Genomic DNA, 18,980 nt, shown 5'->3' with positions numbered 1-18,980 from the left:
TTCTTGACATCACATACACTGATGGAGCAATACTGCCCAATATGAGAAAATGCAAAAACATCAGTGCGGAGTCTTGTGTAACTTGCTTGCTTCCCCATGGAGGGTCATCCTACAGGAAATTATCCCACAGGACTTTATTCCACAAGACGCTACCCGATTTATCCATGGCTAATTATCTGACAGCGGGTTGTGTTATGAGAGATTGTTTTATTTCTTTATGATTCCCCACTTTTTTAATACTTATTTGTCACATAGATACTGTGGTCACGAATCGGCCCCGAGCTTAAGCTCATTGATACCAAGACGGCGTGCCGTCTGACGGGCTTGACATGTGTGTTTGCAGGAATTGAGTCCCCAAGCCCACGTCTGCGTTTAAATAAGCTCTTCTCCTACAAGATTATGTGGTCGAATAGACACCAACTTCAAGAGAGCTGCCTCCCAGCCCCTCAGCACTAACCAGCACACAGTCCGGCCCCCCGTCCGGTCTGGACGTGGGGAATTTCCGTCCGTGCTCGTATTCTCGGAAAGCTGACATGGCTGTCACCTCGTCTCGATCGGTCAAGATCCGGAACGCCATCGTCGCGAGGCCAATGGAAGGGGACGGATCGACTGGTGGCTTGAGCGTGGGCGCCATCCAAGCTGATGTGATGGGACGGGGTAGGGGGTGTTGTCAAACTCTCAAAGCACAGTCCACACCCTCGCTAGCCCGTCCCGGTTCCTCGGGTCAGAATAGAACCCACCCACCCCCACGATTTGTGTTGCGGGCCGCCCATCCTTGATCCCTGTGCACGGCCCGTTCCCCGGATTTGGGGGACACCAATGCCTACAATGGATTGTCTTCGGGATAATGCATCGGGTAGAGACAGGACGGTCAGAAATTTCCATGATCGAAGTCGAGTCCACCTGTCCCCCAAAATATCCCTTCCACAAAGGTAAAACTGGAGAAGCTATCGCGTGGAGTGTGAGCTGGACCCGGATGCGGATAGCTTTGCAAGGACCAGAAGATTTCAACCTTGGGGGTAGGGGTGGGGGAAAGCGTGTCAGCCTTTTTTTCAGCTCTCTGGAACCATATAGCGTGGCGGTGTTGGACTCCGAGAGGTGACTTCTATTGTACAAATTGCATACGTCGAGCATCACGTATGTATCGCCCCCCGCCCCCCGCCAAGGCCAGAGGACGCGGGAGAGATATTTATCTATATGTACACCATAGCCGAGGATATCAATTTGTAGGCTCACCTGCTACTTTGTGGCCAAGTCGAACAGCACACCCTTTTCCAGCCTTGCCCCCTTCTGAGGAATGCCCGCATAGCCATTGATATCCATGCTATAGCACGAGCCCGGTCTATGGTGCAGACATCCCAGGCTGTGAGAATGGGTCATATGTAGGGAAGGCTCCTCCCCATCCAGACACGGAGCTCCAATCCATGGCGCCAAAATCCATGTCGCTAGGCATGACCGCCGAGCTGAACATATGCGGGTTGATCCCCTCAAAGCCGCCGGCCGGAAACATCCCACCACCCATCGGCTCCATCCCGCCGGTGCCAGGTGCAGACACAATCGGCGGCGAGCTCCCTGCGCTTCGCATGTCCATTTCGGATTGGTGCTGTTGCTGCGGATGCTGTTGCTGCTGGTGGGCAACGTAATTACTCGGGCCACTTGATATGCTGACTCTGCTACCTGTCTCTGGTCCTGAGCTCTGTGACAACGCCGAGTTGTCTTTGCTGCTCGTATTCGTTGATTTGGCCCGGTCTCTGAGAATCCCAATCAGTCTCGGTTGCTGTGGCGGGGGCTTTCCCATCTGCGCTATGACTCCCTCGTGTGCATCCCACGCCTTGAGCAATGCGCCACCCAGGGCTGTGTGTATTGGGCTCCTCAGATTATTAGCCATTCCTCTCTTCTCGTAGTCCTCGAGTATGGCCGTCCATGCTCGCTCGCACATATCCCCACTAGTTATGTACCTTAACTCGCCGACCAGATACATATACACTGGTAGGGGAAAGTGCATAAAGGTATACCACCTGAAGCCCTGTAGCGATTCATGCCCCTGTATCATGATATCGTACTCGAGTACACGTACTCCTTCCTCGAATATTGACTCGCGCAGTGTGCGCTCGGGGCCTGCCGGTACGGTTTTGGGGTCTGGGTGTTGTTGGATGTGCCCACGACACAGGTAGTCAATGATGCGGAGCTTGGAAAGAGATTGCCGGGTCATCAATAGGGTGAAGAGATGTAAAGGGACCTTCGGATCACAATGTTTCAGGTATCTGTCTTCGATGTAGGTCATGTAGCTGTCCAAATCCGCCATAGGAAGGTTGTGATTGGCCGCGTTCGTGACTACGTCGGAGGAATTTGGCGACGGACTGTATTGAAACTTCGGTTTGGCACCGGTCGCCCCTAGGTTTGGTACAGGTCGGACGCCATCGACGTCTGCGGCAGCTGTTAATTCGAACCGTGTAAGACAAAACAACATCTCCGTTGGCCCAAGGTATGGTGCAATTCGATCCTTGGCATGAACGTGCAGGTCGGTATCATTTATGTTCAGGGGCCATTTGCAGTCCCCTTTGCTGGCTGACAAGGCTGTGATTGTCGAGCCAGTAATCTCGGCGATCCGTTTGTCGAAAATCACCAGCTGCCACCAAAGCCGACGCCTCAGCTCGACTTCGAATGGAGCCAAATGGAACTGCTCAGCATCTCGGTGCAGCCCCAGTCGTTGTGCAATGCGAACAGCAATCCCTATCAAACAAAACAAAGAGCGTGGGTCGGTGTATTGACGGATGCAAAGCTGATAGTGTTAGGCTTCGCACATCTTGAAATACTCTTATACAGAGGTGATAAGGCGCTACTTACCAAATACATCACGTAGGCTTGAAGTACGACAAGGTCCGGGCTCCTCATGAACCCGGCATTGATGAGGGCTTGCTGAGTCCCGTGATGGTATTTAGACATGAGTCGATTCTTGTCCTCTTTAAAAGTGTCTCTCACTTCATCGTCGGTCATGGATACGACGGCGATGAAATATATGCTGAACATCAGGGCCTCGAGTGGCTTCGCAATCTTGGACGGATTTGCAGCGGCCTCGATCAACGAGCCTTGTATCGTTGGCGTATGTGTCACTTTCAGTAATGGGTTGACGTTCTCCAGGTAGATCTGCCAGAGCTGGAATATTTGCACGCCTGAAGGGTGCAGGTTGGTAACAGATGATGTTGAACCGCCAATCACAAAAGGGAAACCATCTTGGCCGTCAAACATCTTGTCGAAAGCATGATGAATCATCGGACCATCAGAGCCATCGTCTGAAGAATCCCTGAACTGAGCATCCTGTGTCCGGAACTGCTCAAATGAAGAATCAGTACCTCTGTCTGTCAAGACATAGAGGGACGCAAGGGGAGAAAAGCCAACGATGTCCTGAACAGACACACTCCACATGAATGTGAGGCATGACCGAGTCAAGGTAGTGGGACCAACTAATTATTGCTACAACAGAGTAAAGGGACTGTGGGTGAAGTTTGGAAGAGAGCTTTGGGCGCCATGATCAACAGAGAGGGTCACCCAAGAAGCGAAAGTCTTGTTGAACTGAGAAAAACATGATGAGACATGTAGAACTTACATCTTTGTAATATGGGAACCACTTGAAGGGTGGCCTTTATAACTTCGCGTCAGCACGGTAAGACCGGGGACTGAGATCTGGGCCTTACTTGTCGCTAGAGACGCCATCTTGCCCTGTTGAAGAAGGAGACGTCTTCAAGCCCTCGATTCCATGCTCTATCTCGTCGACCTCATCAACGGCTAGGTCGGAGGACTTGAGATGCTGACCAATGGGCTCGAAGTCGACGCCATGTTGAGATAGCAGGGCCTCGTACTTCTTGAGGCGGTCGACGAGCTCTCTCTCCTGTGGCTTCTTCTTGCGCCGACGAGGAGGCTGAGGAGGGACGACTTTGCAATCGACGCCAGCCTTGACACAGTTGGCGCAAGGCTTGTTCTTATCGCAGCGGACTTTACGTTGTTGACAGAGAACGCATGAGTGGCCTCTGGTCAATTTCATGACCGAGGATTCGGGGGGTACGACGCCATGACCCGATGCAGGCAAGGGGTAGGATGTCATGTCAGGGGAAGGGCCCGCCATTGTGCATCTCTTGTCTTGGGACGGTGCAGAGAGGGTGGCATGAGCAGAGACTGGAGGTTCCGGTCAGCTGGAACAGAACCTCGGATCCGAAAGGCAAATCCAAACAGCCAAGGGCCGAGCAGGAATGGGGAAGAATATCTTACACGGCCGCCGGGGACGCGCGCGTAGCTAGGTAGATGCCCGTCCCTGCACGGATCGGTCGGGAAAGGGCAAGGCGAGTCGAGTAGGCGCGCGGACGGCGATTATCTCATGGTGTCGATAGAGCAGACTCAGTCCCCGTTCGGCGGAGACGACTAAGCGAGCAAGCAGTCAAATGCAGGCCTAGCGTCAGAGCAGCAGGCAGTAAGTCTTGTCTCGGGCTGTCTGCCGGCCACGAGGCGTTGTCTTTGTAGCCGAGCACAGGTGGTCGACGTGGTGGCGTGCTCGTCACAGTGCAGAAGTTCAATATTACCCAATATGACAGCAGGATAAAAGGCCAGGGCCAGCTCACGTTAATCGTTCTGGTCTGGTCGTGCAAACAGCAGGTCCTAGCTCTCGTCTAGAGCACAGAAGCAAGCATGGACATGGGAGCGTGAACATGGGATGAGTGCAATGGGGAGGGCAGGCACGTGTCTGCGGAAGAGCTCTCTCGTCGCGTTGCAAGGCCCACAGGCAACGATTGTCTGTATGTTCGGCTTGGGCTATTCTTGCTGTGACCGACTTCAGCCTCACTGTGGATGAGATGAGACGGGGACTGGGATTGGGTCGTGAAGGAGGTTGCTTCCGCTTGACGGCCGCGAGCAGGATTCGGCCGTTTCTTCCCTTTCCCCCTCCTCCTATCTCTGGCTTGTTGGTTGGTCGGCTGGTCGGGCATCTCGGGAAAGTACCGCTGGGTGACGCTAGTGATAGAGCGAGACCTACAGATGGCACAATCTGTAATGTAAAAATATGTATTCTCTATCGCGCCGACCACATCACCACCTTGTACCTCGGGACCGAAGCCCGCCAGCTTCGCCTCATCTGACTAGCTTCGGCATTTTCGCAGTGACTAGTCAACGTCAACGGATCCGACATTGGGGAAACTCCAGGAGCACCAAAGCTTAACCACCGGCCTTCAGCTTCAAAATCTGCCAGTCCCGGCCTTCTGATCGTGTCCCTCACATCCATGACGACTGCGGTGCCATCACTCTTCTAGCTGAATCCACCGAGATGCACCGACTGCCTGAGGATTGGCCCCTTCGTGACATGGGGCTCCGTCAGCCAGAGCAGCAAGGTAAGCAGAGGTAATATGGCTACTTAAGTATATCACCCCTTCGAGTGCCGCATACACATCGTAGCACGGACACGCCATTGTTTCTCTGATCGTCTAAGGGCAGCAGGCTTTTCTCGGCCTTCTCCTCCTGCTTTTGCCGGTGCCCAATCTACCCGTGTACTTGATAGGTCCTTCTCCTTCTTCCTATGCCATTTCGTGTAACCTGTCTCTTGCTTCTCCACTGAACCCTGCCGCCCAACAATCTATTTGATTGCATGACCAGAGAGCAGACAAGTGGACTCCTAATACTACATAATGAATCGGTCTACCACATCGTTGGCTAGTAGCCATACCCATGTGGCTTCTTCCTTGAGGCCTTTCGGGGAAGACAACGAGAGCACTCTTGACATCGAGAAACAAGCCCACCACGGTCGATACCCAATGGGACATCCAGCAGATGATGTACCAACCCCAAAACAGGCACCAAATGAGGCACCAGATGAGGCACAAAAAACCATCTCTCAGGGACCTCCTGTGCCCGTAGGTCCAGGCGGCCCAGGAGGCCCAGGAGCCAACGCGTTATACAAGCCCAAGACTCTCCGCTTCTGGTTGACAATACTAGCAAACTTTCTGGCTGTTTTTCTTGTCGCCTTGGATCGCACCATTGTCGCAACCGCTATCCCTCAAATCACGGATGAATATCACAGTCTGGGTGACATTGGCTGGTACGGCTCCGCTTACATGCTGACAACATCGGCCTCGCAACTCCTCTTTGGCCGTCTGTTTAAATTCTACAACATGAAATGGTACGTCTTGATGAAACACCACGGTGAAGATTTAAGACTTCCTCGCTGACGAGCCTCGCTAGGGTGTTCCTGACTTCTGTAGTCATCTTTGAGGTCGGCTCTGCCATATGTGGAGCTGCCCCTACCTCGCCGGTCTTTATCTTCGGCCGGGCCATTGCCGGCTTCGGAAGTGCAGGCATCTTCTCAGGTGCCATGATGATCATGATCCCTATGGTGCCTCTCCCCAAGCGCCCCATGTTCCAGAGTCTATTTGGAATGGTCTTTGGGATCGCTTCGGTGATGGGTCCCTTGATCGGTGGTGCGTTCACTAGCACCTTGACCTGGAGGTAAATTCAGCCTACAATCTAAGTTGTGTTAATCAATACTAAGCTTCGTTGTCAGATGGTGCTTCTATATCAACCTTCCAATCGGAGGTTTCACACTGTAAGTTTAATTGCCATACTTTGCAGCCAAGATAGCCTTTCTGACAAGCTCGCTAGACTCTTCATGGTCTTTTTCTGGAACCCACCAGCACGCAAGACCGAGCCAGCTCCCGTCATCGATCACATCAAAAGGCTCGATCCACTTGGTACTTTTTTCTTCATCCCATGCGTGGTCTGTCTTCTGCTCGCGTTGCAGTGGGGTGGCTCGACGTATGCGTGGAGTAACTGGCGTACTATCCTGCTGTTCGTTCTCTTTGGCGTCCTCGGCCTGGCCTTTGCCGCTGTGCAAATTATCATGCCCAACACTGCCTCTATCCCACCAAGGATTATCAAGCAGCGCACCGTGCTTTTCGCGGTGTGCTTCACATTCTTCATCGCAGGCTCCATGCTGATGCTGGTTTATTACATGCCGATTTGGTGTAAGTATTATTGAATAATCGCTCCAGTGCACATAGATTGCTAATCCAAGTCTAGTCCAAACTGTGAGGCGTGTGAGTGCCCTCAACTCGGGTATCTACACGCTGCCGCTGGTTCTGTCCCTTGTGGCTTCAAGCTTGCTGAACGGAGTGGGCACCGCGAAAATCGGGTACTACGTTCCTTCCATGTTGCTGGCTCCATCCGTCATGGCGATCGGCGAAGGTCTGCTCAGTACCCTCACCCGTAATGCCCCTCAGAGCCACTGGGTCGGCTACCAGTTCCTGTCCGGCTTCGGCCTGGGCATGGGCATGCAAACGGGTGGCTTGGCCGTGCAGACTGTCCTGCCCATGGCCGATGTTTCCATGGGAATTGCCTGCATTTTCTTCGCTCAACAACTCGGCGGTGCCATCTTCACGACCGTTGGTCAAACCATCCTCAGCAACTTGCTCGTCTCAGAACTGGCTGGCGTCCCTGGGATCGACCCAGCCCAGATCGTGGCAAGTGGTGCGACGGAGCTGGCGGATATTGTACCAGCAGAGGAATTGAACGTTGTGCTTGATGCGTACAACTATTCTCTAACAAGGATTTTCTTAGCGGCCATGGGCCTTGCGTTCGCCGCCCTGCTTTCGGCCGCATGTATGGAGTGGAAGAGCATCAAGAAGCCTGGCGTAGGCGCTGTTGCGGAACCAGCGAAGGATGATTCTGACAGTCCATCAAGATCAGAAGAGACCGAGTTGGGAGTGATGGGAAGTAGAAGGGCGGGCCAAGCGGACAGTAATGGTGTCGCGAGGAATTAGGGATATCTTGCATGACTTTGTTGTCAAACAGGCAGATAGCACTGCGGGCATCACTAGAGCACGGCGTTTAGAAATTGAGTTAGAGGCACATTATTCCAAGTGCACTAAAGGTTACATGGGGCGGCACTTATTAGAGACTGTATAGTCAATTAGAATAATTGTCTTTATTACTATCTTACTCTCCCCGTTCCACGTTTGGAATACCAGAACAGTCAACCCTTCAAGGCTTTGGGAGACACTCTGCTGTGACATTGTACAAATGGATCCTGTGACATTGCATGGTAGGGCCAGTAACGTGTTTGACAATCAAGGCCAAAGGGTGAGTAGATACCCACATATACAGCACATAGCCTAGGTATGCAACTAATATCTAGTGGGCCGTATTGAGGGCACATAGCCTGATATCTAGACTACGAGGACATGCAGTCATCACTGCCTGCAATGTTGTTGCTGCGCCGCCCCTGAAGGAATGCTCCGATTAGTGCATCCAGTAGGCTGTGCTTCCGCAAGCATGATCCGTGCAGCTAGGCACTGGCTCCTTCTGAGGCCCGCCGATAACCTGACAGGTACCTGGGCGTTGCGGCTGACTGCATCACGCAAACATTGAAGTTGTTCGTCGACCTCCGCACGCGCTATCATTCTCAAGGGAAACTGGCCTCTTTTGGTTTCGATCTCTGGCTTTCTTTTCACGGTGCTCTTGTTTTCAGGGTGGTCACTTTGGGGCTTGGTGTCCCGCTTCTGCTCATCAGGTCGCCACGGACATCACACAGCATAGCCTGCACCGCCGGCCTGCACCACCGGCCTCGCTCATTCCATCTGATTTACCCCACGCCGTCTTGCACTCCCATCTTATTGTTTTTTCTTCATCGCAACTTCATTGAGGATACCCACTTAATAAATCGAGGACGATGGCTGAGACCGAGGAGCCACGTTTCAATTCCCTGGCCGAGAGAATCGCGGCACTGAATCAACAGAGAAACTTTACTACCCCCTCCTCCACAAAGCGGCCCCCTCCTCCTCCACCCAACAGACCACCATCGAGAACCCCCAGCCAGGTAAATTCTCCCCCTTTGGATGGCGCCTCGCAGAACGCAACGCCTGTCGTTCCAGCACGACCAGCGAAAAGAGCGCCTCCTGCTCTTCCTCAGAGGAGCAACACCGAACCTCAAAATGGGTTATCACCAAACCACAGCCTCGCCCCCCAAAGACAGCCGTCTGAGCAGATATCGCCTGCTTTGCCACCCAGGAGGCCTTCGACCCAGTCGCTGACCACACGCCGCAACTCAAATGAGTCTGTCAAGTCTCATGCCTCAAGCATTTCTGCGCTCTCTCTGAACCAGGCTGCTGGCTATAGGTCAAATGATGGCCGCAAATTACCACCGCCACTTGAGCAAGCTGATCTGCCACCGCTCCCGCCTACGAGACGTGAAAGAGAGGCAGCCATGGCCAAGGAGCACGAGGAAGCCAAAGCGGCAAGCACAGCAAGGATGGCGAAGCCGCCCCTGCTGCCCAAACGATCAATGCCCGCCCTACCCCAGGCGGACAACGCGAGACCGTCTCTACCGCCTCGACTGCCCAGCAGGCCAGCTCGGTCGCCTGGACTCAACGGCGCCGAGCCATCTCCTCCAGCCCAGCCCTCGCGGCGTCTTCCCCCACCCCCGGACAAGTTCATCAGGACGATCCCAGAGGTCAGCGGGAACACGTCGGGAGGGACACCAGCAGCCCCTTCGAATGATGTTCCGCCACCGGTCCCCATCGCGTCTCGGCCTAGTGCGGCCCAGATTGACGCGGCAGCAGCAAGTAGCGCGGCGCAACAGGCGGCATCATGCCTCGTTTGCCGTGATTTCTCGGTCCCGGATCAAGTTGCGGGACAGTATCCGGCGTCAACTCTTGACCGTCGTGATCCAGTTGGTCACCTTGCCAACGTACTGTGCGGCCCCTTCCCTTCGCCTACAGACAAGGCTCGAGCAATCTTCATCTGGTGCCATCATAATATTGCATATGTTTGTACCCTGCCCCTCTCTCAGTCTTTCCTATTTCATCCGTGCTCCCGTGCTCCCGTGTTCAGCGAGGCTTCAGGTTGCCGCTCAGGAGACTACCCCCATAACAAGTGCCGATATATGAATATTTATGAGGAGACACAACTCCTCAGTGGTTGGCCCCCTATGAGCAAGGAGCCACGGCGAGTGTCATATCTCATGTGCAATTGACTAACAAACCGTAGGATGTTCAAGGTTTCTTCGGCGGTTGTATTCAGAGGGGCACAGCAAGCGACACTATTTTCTCGGGAAAAGCAGTCTGCGAAGGCTATGCCCGCGTCTACGAAGCCATCGCGAAGAGGGCGGGGCTCGAGTGTATCGTCGTCGGCGGCCATGGCAAGGGCTTTGGGTTCTCTCCTCTCAAGGAAGGAGAACGGCCGCCTCCACGAAATGCCACAGGCCATGCTTGGAACGCGGTCAAGATCGACAACGGATACTGGAAACTCCTAGATGCCTGCTGGGGGGCCGGAAGTGTCGGTGGGCAGAGCTACAATAAGCACTTCTCGCCGCACCACTTCACAGCAAGCAACGAGATGTTTGGGTAAGTTTCCCCCGTCCATTTCAGAACACTTTCGGCTCTGCCAGGATTGATCAGAGTGCCGTGGCCGTCGTACACGGCTTTTGCGCTCACAAACGAGCACCTAAGTACTAGCCTGGTGCAGCGATTTCCTGGCTTTCTCATTGCAAAAACGAGATTCGTGGCTGACGAACCATGCAGAATGAGCCATTTCCCTGAGAACCCACGGCACTTTTTCCGGGACGACGGAAGGACTCCATCCTGGGAAGAGTATTTCTTAGGCGGTGCGACGGGTGAACGTACTCAATGGTTCTCGAACGCTATCGAGGAAGGGCTCAACGAGTGGTGCTCCTCCCCAACAGAGAAAAAGATACCCGTGTACAGTGGCGAGGTAGTGAGGTTCCAGTTTGCAAAAGTGTGCGAGCACTGGACAAGCGAGAGAAATGGACTGGGAAAGCCTAAACTTCTGATGATGCAGATTCACGGCGTCGACGGGCGGAAGGATGACACTGTCCCGTGTGAAAGTGATGGTTTCTGGTGGTGGTGTGACATACCAGCGAGGTGCGTACGTCACGAAGCAGACCTAGATTGTCAACTGACATATAATCACACAGAGACCTCGGGAGCCCTGGACAGAAGGTTCAGCTGATTGCTCTGAAGACTCTCGGCGAACACGACGGGAGGGGAGTTACGAAGGCCGACTTCCTGTCGAAGAAGGGCAGGTACGGGATGAGCTTCGATATATACGCCCAGTGGGAGCTGGTTTGAACGAGCCAGGGAAATCCGGCTTCGTAGGATACAATGCATAATTGGAGAACGTGTACCCGTACTGATGCTTGTGTTGACGTGTTGGGGTATGGGGCAACCACAGCCTCGTCGGCGGGAGAGGGCGGGACCTTCGGTCAAGGATGCAAGGAGTAACCCTATATCCGGACATCTCTGAGTGGACGTCTTTGATGCATCCCCATTGCCCTTTCCTGGAGCATTGAGGAGCTGGCCACCGATGAAACCGACGGTCTGCGATAGTATGCGGTCATCTATCGTTCCCGGACCCTCCCTACTCTTCTGCAGTAAGTGAGTCACCCACCCAAACCTGGCGCGGATGAAGGTGCTCGCCACTGTCCCTGCTCCCTTGGCCCTTTTCTTTCAAGTCTCTCAGATTCTGCCGTTGAGGCTCTCAATGAATGGCGCAGGGGGGCCCTGTGGGTGCAGGTACGGCCTCCAGGGATCACAGAGGCTTGCCAGGGAGCTACTGGCCTGGGTGGATTTGCGAAGAAAGGGACATAGAGCCTACCTAAACACAGCACATACTGTTTTAGAAGATTATCTATTATCCAGATGAAGTAATTCCACACGCAGAAGATCATCCCGTACGATGGTAGACTATCTGGAGAATATCCCACAAGCGTATATTGACCGGGACATGTTCGTGTCTCTAAGATCCCTGCGAGCTGCCCACGTAGACCTGCCAATGGCCTGCTTAAAGCCCAGGCCCTTTCTGGAGGCGTGCTGGGCAATGGAGGGCCCTGCGTGGGGTGATTGGCTGTTAGTGCTCGCCCCAACTTCCACGTCCCACGTCCCCCCGCCGCCCGCCTAGCGCTCAACCTGGGTGATCTAAGCCGATCTCCAGTAATCAGCCAAGCCAACCCTGCGTCCACGTCCAAAGTGAGTGGACCGTAATAGTAGACTATCTATTGATTGACTGTAACTCCAACGTCAAATTCACCCTTTCAACGTCTGATTCACTCGACGAGCGTCCTCACTCCTTTTCTTTGTGCGTCGTTTCCTTGAGCAACTCTCTTAGCACTGACTATTCCCGCGTGCGCCAAAGAGCAATTGCAGCCGCACTGTTTTCTTTTCTTTTGCGCATCAGTCTGGGCAGTCTACATTCCTGGCCTTGCCAAGGTACTACACCAGCAAGCGACAGCCGATTTATCTCTTCGCAATATCAGCCCTTCATCCCCAAGGCTTGCCGATCTCGCTGCGCTCTTCTGAGCGACCTCCCCCAGCTTCGCATGATGGCGTCGGACGTTGTCGCCCAACCTGCCTCGTCCTCTGCCGCCCTTCAATTCACAGACCTGCCTCAGGAGCTACAGAAGGAAATCATCAGTCATGTAAGCGCCGGCCGTGGACCCCTCCCTCATGCTTGTGCCCCAGCTCCATTCAGCCGATGCCAGACACCCCGCTGAACCATAGTTTCCAGTGCCATCAACCAGAACTTATCTGCCTGTCTCTCGTCTCTCGCCACTTCAGATCTCTGGCTGCGGCCGAGCTGTATCGAAATTTCCACATTGTATTTCCCGACGAAGATGATCCCGCCTTCGACTCTCCAATCGATGGACTGGCGGGCGGTCTGGAGACCTTTGTCACAAGCGACTATGACTACGCGAAACACCTCAGAGACATATCGCTTGATACCCTGAGCGCGGGCGACAAGGCTGAGACGGCGTACAAACCCTATCTGTACAGCGTCAGCTGCGGCAAGTTCCTCAATACTCTGCTCCTCCTGACCTTGCGCAAGGCACGAGCTCTAGAGACCCTGAGGTAAGGTCGCCATATGCCGGCGCCGTTCTTTTTTTTTTTTTTTTTTTTTTTTTTTTACATAGATCACATGTCCTGACTTGCCCCTCTATAGATGGAACATCCGTGTCGAGCTCAGTCGGCCGGTGTACAAGGCGCTACATAGCATCGATAGCCTCTCGCATCTTCACATACGTCTCCAGGCAGGACCATCGCTGTACGAGCATCCCCCACCATTACCTCTCTCCTCGCCCATTGCGACTCCAACCGCGTCTACGCACCACCTTCCACTCATTGACTCACAACTTCCACCGCCGACCTTTACGCTTCCGCCCCCGCCCCCGCCATTCTATATACCACCGCCTACCTCATCGCTACCGCCCTTGCAACCACCACCGAAACCTCCCTCCAGGGTCAAGACACTGAAGAGATCATCAACATCCAAAAACCCACCGACTCTGTCAGGTTTCAGGAATTTGAAAACCTTGTCCGTTCTGGATATCGACGACCTGGATGTGGTTACGGAGCTCAAGTCTTGCGTCAGGAACTCCCAGGCGACACTGTCCAAGCTCAAGCTATCATTCTCGCACAACATGGCCATGCGCGCACGGAAACCACCGCCAGATATCGACCCCGATGATTCGGATCCCGACGATGAGTTCCAAGTTGTACCGGTGGTAGCACCACCTCCTGTTACCCCATATGATGATGTCAGTGGACCAGCTAGAGCGTTTCGCGCGCAGGAGGAGAGGAAGACTCAAGAATCTGTCTTGGGCCGCATATTTGATGTGGAACCCTACTTGGTCAAGAAACCGACTCGAAAACCACGAGACAAGGAGAACGAGCCCCCAGCAGAAGAGAAGACATCAAATCCTGGCCAGTACTTCATCGACTCTCTCAAGGCTGTGTCAGAAAAGCTTATGAAGGATTTGGTCGGATCGGAGGATTTCGCAGCGGCCCAACAGGAAATTTTGGACACCATTGAGACAGCAGCTAGGACCTATGTCGCTGAATCGGAAGGCAAATCAGGTGTCTCCAAGGAGAACGGTGTCAATGGGGTCAATGGGGAGTCCAGCTCGAGCGGAGCTGACATGAATGGCGCAGCCGAGCCAGACGCTTCGAAGGGCGAGGATGCGCAACAGGCAGAACACAGCTTGTTTGAGCCCAAGACGACAAAGGGCAAGGAGTTCGAACAAGACGCCAATCCGGATGACATTAACATTGAGGAACCGGTGGAGGACAGTTTTGTGGAAGAGCCGTCGGAAATCGCCACACCTGAGCCGATCAATGGGACTGATGCGGTCTCTACCAAGGCATCTCCTTCCAAAGTCAATGGCGTCGAAATTTCCGCGGCAAATGGTGGCACTCTTCCAGTCCTGGGCTCAAACGAGTCCAATGCGGCTGTCAACCTCGAAGCACAAAGGCGGAACTTCAAGACGCTGGCTGAAAAGCTCGAGTTTTTTGAAATCCAGGCCGGAGAGTTGCGCAAGGAGATACGGGAACTTCCTACTAACCCGGGCCCAGAATCAGAAAAGCGCCTGAAGGACGCTGACTCACAGATGATCGAGCTCAGCAATAATATCAAGGAAATCCAGCGCGAGATGTCGGTTGTAGCAGCTGAGATTGAGGACGCAGAAAAGCAAAATCCTGCTGCCGCGCAGGCAGACGATGCAGAGGCCGTTCCGAGCCGCATCACAGAGTACACGCGGTCGACCAGAGGGTTGAGTCTCCAGACGCTCAGTATTTACCTCATTCCCGTCAAAGCCTCGGTGCTATCGCGAGCCATCGATCTGCGGGTGCTCAAGAGGATCACGTTGCTCAACGTTGGCACTCAGGCTCCAATCTGGGCTTTGTTTGCCAAGGAAAACAAAATCCAGCCGATTGCCTTGCGCAAGATCTTCACGGACAACGTCTCGGTGCCTTTTTTGACATTCGTGTCCCAGTTGGAAGAGCTCAATGAGCTGTTTATGCTTGAGAGGCCTGACAAATACAAGCCTGAGCCGTTTGGGCCGAAGACTGCTATCACGATGGACCAAATCAGACGTATGGTGCTGAAGAGGCACATGCCAACCCTGAAGCGACTCATGATCAAAAACCAACAAGACTCAACGTGGGATGTTGATGAGAAGACAATGTTGCTCATTTGCAGGCGGGGCAAGAATCTCGAAGAGCTGGCCGTCAGCATGGGGATTCGTGCAATTGTGAGCCCTTCTTCCATATATCTCTTGCGCGCAGCGATGACTGACCTGTTTTGTAGCACACGACTCTGCAGCACATATCCGGCCTCGCGAACCTGCGCGCTCTGCACATTATCAACCTCCGTAACGACGACACCTGTGTCTGGGTCATGCGCGAAACGAAGCGGTTTGTTATTGACAACTTGTCGCATTACCCCGAACTCAAGCTCGAGTGGCTCGCTATTGACGACGACGAGCGCGTTGAGCGCATTGTAAGGTGGAAGGAGACACCAAAGGAGAAGAAGAGCAAGTCTGCCAAATCGAAGGGCAAAGAGAAGGCTGTACCTTGGACGAGTCTACCTAATGGAGACCATTTCCCTGTTCTGTCCCTGGACAACCTCGACATAGGGAGCGAGAGCGACGAGGATGACGAAGAAGGCACCTCCGGCCCGGATGGCATGTCCAAAATCGAGACTATTGACAACATTCATTTCTACGACGTCTGGGGGGTCCGGATTTTCAAGAGGGAGGTCATCACTGGGCGGCTGTGAATGGAGCCGCCGCCGCGTAAGGGAGCGGTAACGATTTGACAGGACGGACGTCGGCACCTGTATATGTTATGACGTGATGGGAACAGGAAGACATTCGTTGGGGAGATTTCGGTGAACGAGATGCGGCGGGAAAAGACAGCCTGCGCGGTGGACATGATGAATAGCCGGCGTTGGGCGCTTGACTTCTATTCTGAGTTGCTTTTCTTATGCCCAAGTCTCCTTTCCGACTTGCCGACATGCATCAATATCCAGCAGACGAGTATAAATGGAGGCGCATGCACACCACCATTGGTCAGAATGAAGCTGCTCATGGCGCGGAACTAAGGCATCGAGTGGATATTTAGATCCTGAGTCTCTGTAGGCAGAGGGACGAATCAATGCGATACATTACTAGAAACGGTTGGCTCAATCCATGCTTCCCGACATGCCGGATTGTACCTCAACGTATTTATTGTGCGAAGTGACTAACAGGGAGTAGTATAGACTAGATAGCGATGGTGGCCGAATACAGCTGGACATAGCGACAGACGCATTACTACAGCCCCTGACGTTGAGGCATGCGAATCAACCGCAAGACTTCGCAAAGTATGACGCGGAGGGCTTTCCATGAATATGTCACCGGGGAATTCGCGTAAGCTAGTACTGTCATCGCGCAGAGCAGGAAGGCAAGGTGTGCTGTTGGTTCGGCCGGGCATGCTCCTGAGAGGAAACCGGAGCCGAGAAAAACAACGCTAGACAGGAGAATCCCAACAGACCCAGCCCAAAAGACCAAGCAAGCATCAGACCCCCCTCCCTCTCAGCCATTCCACCAAAGGCTCACCGAGAAGCTGACGCTTAGGCCCCTGACGTAGTGCCACCACCCGATGGGCACGTAGAGCGTGTCGCCGGGCTCGAGGATGCAGTCGACGAACGGCACCTCGCCAAACTGCTCCCTGCCGGCGTCGCGCCCGCCGGCGTCGCTGCCCTCTCCTCCTCCTCCTCCTCCTCCTCCGGCGCCGCCGCCGCTGCCGCCGGCGGCCGCCTCGTCCCACCCCTCGAGGGCGCCCACGTCCCAGGCGCTCGTGTTGTGCATCTCGACGCCGCCTTCCTTGCCGCGCGCGCGCATCCTGCCGCTCTCGAGGGGCGAGTACAGGCGCACGTACTTCCTGCCCACCACCTGGGCGAGCAAGTTGTGGTACGGGTCGGTGTGGAGGGGCGTGATGGTCCCCGGGGGCCCAAGCCAGGCGTTGAGGAGCGGGGTGTCGAGCTCTGGTTGGTCTTGCGAAGGGTCGGTGGGGTGGGGAGGGGGCGCGGTGTAGCAGTGGTCCGGGATGAGGATGTCGTTTCGCAGCTGCGGGAGCTGGAGGAACAGCTGGTGCTGTGCCAGGTAGGCTACTGCTGCTGGTGCTGCTGCTGGTGCTGCTGGGCGGCGCCCGGGAGGACCAGCAGCAGCAGCATCTGATCTGTCACCTGCCTGCTGCTCGGCCGCGGGCGTGCGTCGCCGTTCTTGGTACTGACCCGCTGGTGCAGGGGCGTCCTCCTCAGCGGCCACTGGGGTCGTCGGGTCGATATGATTCCTCAGAAATTCGCCAAACGTCACAAGCTTCTGCCCCCAGCCCTCGTCCACGTAGCTCCTGCCAATCTCCACGGGAACCAATCTTCGCCCCCCGAAGGTTCGCGATAGCAGGTACTTCGGGTTGTTCCATGGGCGGGTGCTCCTGGCTGGCCAGTGCTCTATTAGCCCGGTCAAGATCAGCGGCTCGGGGCCTCGATGCGGATCTGCGCAGTCGAGGTACCGCTGGAAGGCTGCCATGTCCATGACATCTGCAGAGACGCGGCGAATGGCATTCCGGACGGGTGGTGTGAAGGGCTCGAACGTAGAAAATGAACGCAACGCTGGCCTGGGCGCCGCTTCTTTGTGAGCTGACGGATCGAGCCTGGCCCTCTTTGCTGCGGGCAGCGTGGCAGTGGCAGTGGCAGTGGCAGTGGCAGCGGCAGCGGTCGTCATGGTTTGCCAACCATGACGGGAACCGCGTATTGCAGAAGTGACGGTATCATCGGCATTGGTGAAATCCCAAACGTTCTGAAAAAGGTCGAAGGCCGTGTCGATCCACTTCCTACCTCGCGAGAAACCACCTGCCCCAGCGAGTATCAGTGCCAAGTCCAAGGTCTTGACCATGAACTCTAATCGCTCGGCTGCGTCTCTCGCATCCTGGCTTGACCTGGTTGCGTCAACTCCACTCCGCTCTAGTCCCTGTGATTGCTGGGACGAGGATAGGAACAGATAGCTGAACTTGAGTATGCTGGCATCCGTGTAAAGCTGCCTCCAGCAAAGGGGCAGGTCCTTGTAGAGATATGCATAGAACTTGGAATACGCAATCGATATGATGTCGTCGAGCCTCTTCAGGATGAGATCGTCCCCGGCGGCGCTGCCGTGGCTTGCGTGACCGCCGTGGAGCTGCCGGGCCCCATGTACGGGTGAAGGTACAGCGCTGGACTGGCTGTCATGCTCGGCAGCCTTGGCCGGGCCGACGGCTACTGGCAACATGAGGGACGGGCTTGATGGCATGTCCGCCTCGTATAGAGCAACTAGTCGCGACGCTTGTCGTGAGAGCAGATGCACCAGCGGCTCGCCGCAGTCCGCTAGACTAAGCCTGGCCTCGCTGCCATTCGTCGCCGCCGTGGTGCTTTGATCACGATCGTCCGCGGCCGCATGCCCGCCCACCTCACCCAGACGACCCTCGCCCGCAGCACTGTCCTTGTCTTCTTGTCGGATGCTACCCTCGGCCACAAGAGCCTTCTGTAGGACGCCGTCGCACTCGTCCTTGATGCTCGCTGCGGCAGAGGCACAGAGGGTGCGTAGCCTCACAGCTGCATGCGCATTTGCATTTGCATGTGCAGCTGCGCCTGCCATGGCCACGTCGTCCCCTCCCCTCGGGCTCAGGGCGCGGACAGGTGTGGCGGGACCGGACATCTGCCGACGGTAATGGAGGGGAAAAGCTGAATGCTTTAGGTGCTGTTGCGTGACGGCTTACTGCAGCATGTGTGCGACATGTTCCTGTGGCTGCATCTCACGGATTGTGAGCTGCTGGGTCGTTGGGGGGGGGGGGAGAGGGGGTGTTGTTGTATTGGGCCGCGCCCTCCTGAGTACCGCTGCTCCCGCGGGCCACTGCGCGGGCCAGCCTGCTCTTATGCGTGTTGTTGACAGCTGAAAGTGTTGCTCTATGCACTGCGACTTTTCGTCGGGTCGGGGGTCGGTCGCAAGATATGCAAACGCCCTGGGGCACTCAAAGTAGAGCGTAGGATGCAGAATGCAGACAGGCTCCTCGCTATGTACGCAGTAGAAGTAAATCTCCAAGACTTGGGCCGAGGGCCCAGTCTTATTTTTTTGCTTCGTCGTT

At 54.9% G+C, this 18,980-nt stretch overlaps 5 protein-coding genes across 5 annotated transcripts; 3 read left to right on the top strand and 2 right to left on the bottom strand.

The window, feature by feature from the left end:
• Nucleotides 1-1,342: 1,342 nt before the first annotated feature.
• J7T55_012570 (colonial-22) lies at nt 1,343-4,123 on the bottom strand (the record flags this gene model as incomplete). The annotated part of the gene is made up of 5 exons (XM_053145213.1): nt 1,343-2,782; nt 2,848-2,919; nt 2,983-3,330; nt 3,608-3,641; nt 3,696-4,123. The coding sequence occupies 5 exons, from the start codon at nt 4,121-4,123 to the stop codon at nt 1,343-1,345; spliced, it is 2,322 nt and encodes a 773-aa protein (XP_052991964.1).
• A 1,672-nt stretch (nt 4,124-5,795) lies between these two features.
• Nucleotides 5,796-7,796, top strand: J7T55_012569 (uncharacterized protein; the record flags this gene model as incomplete). Its single annotated transcript, XM_053145212.1, has 5 exons — nt 5,796-6,160; nt 6,223-6,486; nt 6,542-6,583; nt 6,640-7,001; nt 7,057-7,796. 5 exons carry the CDS (start codon nt 5,796-5,798, stop codon nt 7,794-7,796), a joined length of 1,773 nt encoding a protein of 590 aa, XP_052991963.1.
• A 908-nt stretch (nt 7,797-8,704) lies between these two features.
• J7T55_012568 (transglutaminase-like superfamily protein) lies at nt 8,705-11,120 on the top strand (the record flags this gene model as incomplete). The annotated part of the gene is made up of 4 exons (XM_053145211.1): nt 8,705-9,799; nt 10,021-10,376; nt 10,554-10,913; nt 10,967-11,120. 4 exons carry the CDS (start codon nt 8,705-8,707, stop codon nt 11,118-11,120), a joined length of 1,965 nt encoding a protein of 654 aa, XP_052991962.1.
• A 1,247-nt stretch (nt 11,121-12,367) lies between these two features.
• J7T55_012567 (uncharacterized protein) lies at nt 12,368-15,600 on the top strand (the record flags this gene model as incomplete). Its single annotated transcript, XM_053145210.1, has 4 exons — nt 12,368-12,466; nt 12,556-12,896; nt 12,988-15,073; nt 15,130-15,600. The coding sequence occupies 4 exons, from the start codon at nt 12,368-12,370 to the stop codon at nt 15,598-15,600; spliced, it is 2,997 nt and encodes a 998-aa protein (XP_052991961.1).
• Nucleotides 15,601-16,396: 796 nt separating this feature from the next.
• On the bottom strand, nt 16,397-18,553 carry J7T55_012566 (domain-containing protein 5; the record flags this gene model as incomplete). Its single annotated transcript, XM_053145208.1, has 1 exon — nt 16,397-18,553. One exon carries the CDS (start codon nt 18,551-18,553, stop codon nt 16,397-16,399), a length of 2,157 nt encoding a protein of 718 aa, XP_052991960.1.
• Nucleotides 18,554-18,980: the final 427 nt, after the last annotated feature.

The sequence above is a fragment of the Diaporthe amygdali genome (genome assembly GCF_026229845.1).
Source record: "Diaporthe amygdali strain CAA958 chromosome Unknown NODE_20_length_815715_cov_65_842320, whole genome shotgun sequence".
Lineage (NCBI taxonomy): Eukaryota > Fungi > Ascomycota > Sordariomycetes > Diaporthales > Diaporthaceae > Diaporthe > Diaporthe amygdali.
This window is presented reverse-complemented; position numbering and strand designations above follow the sequence as displayed.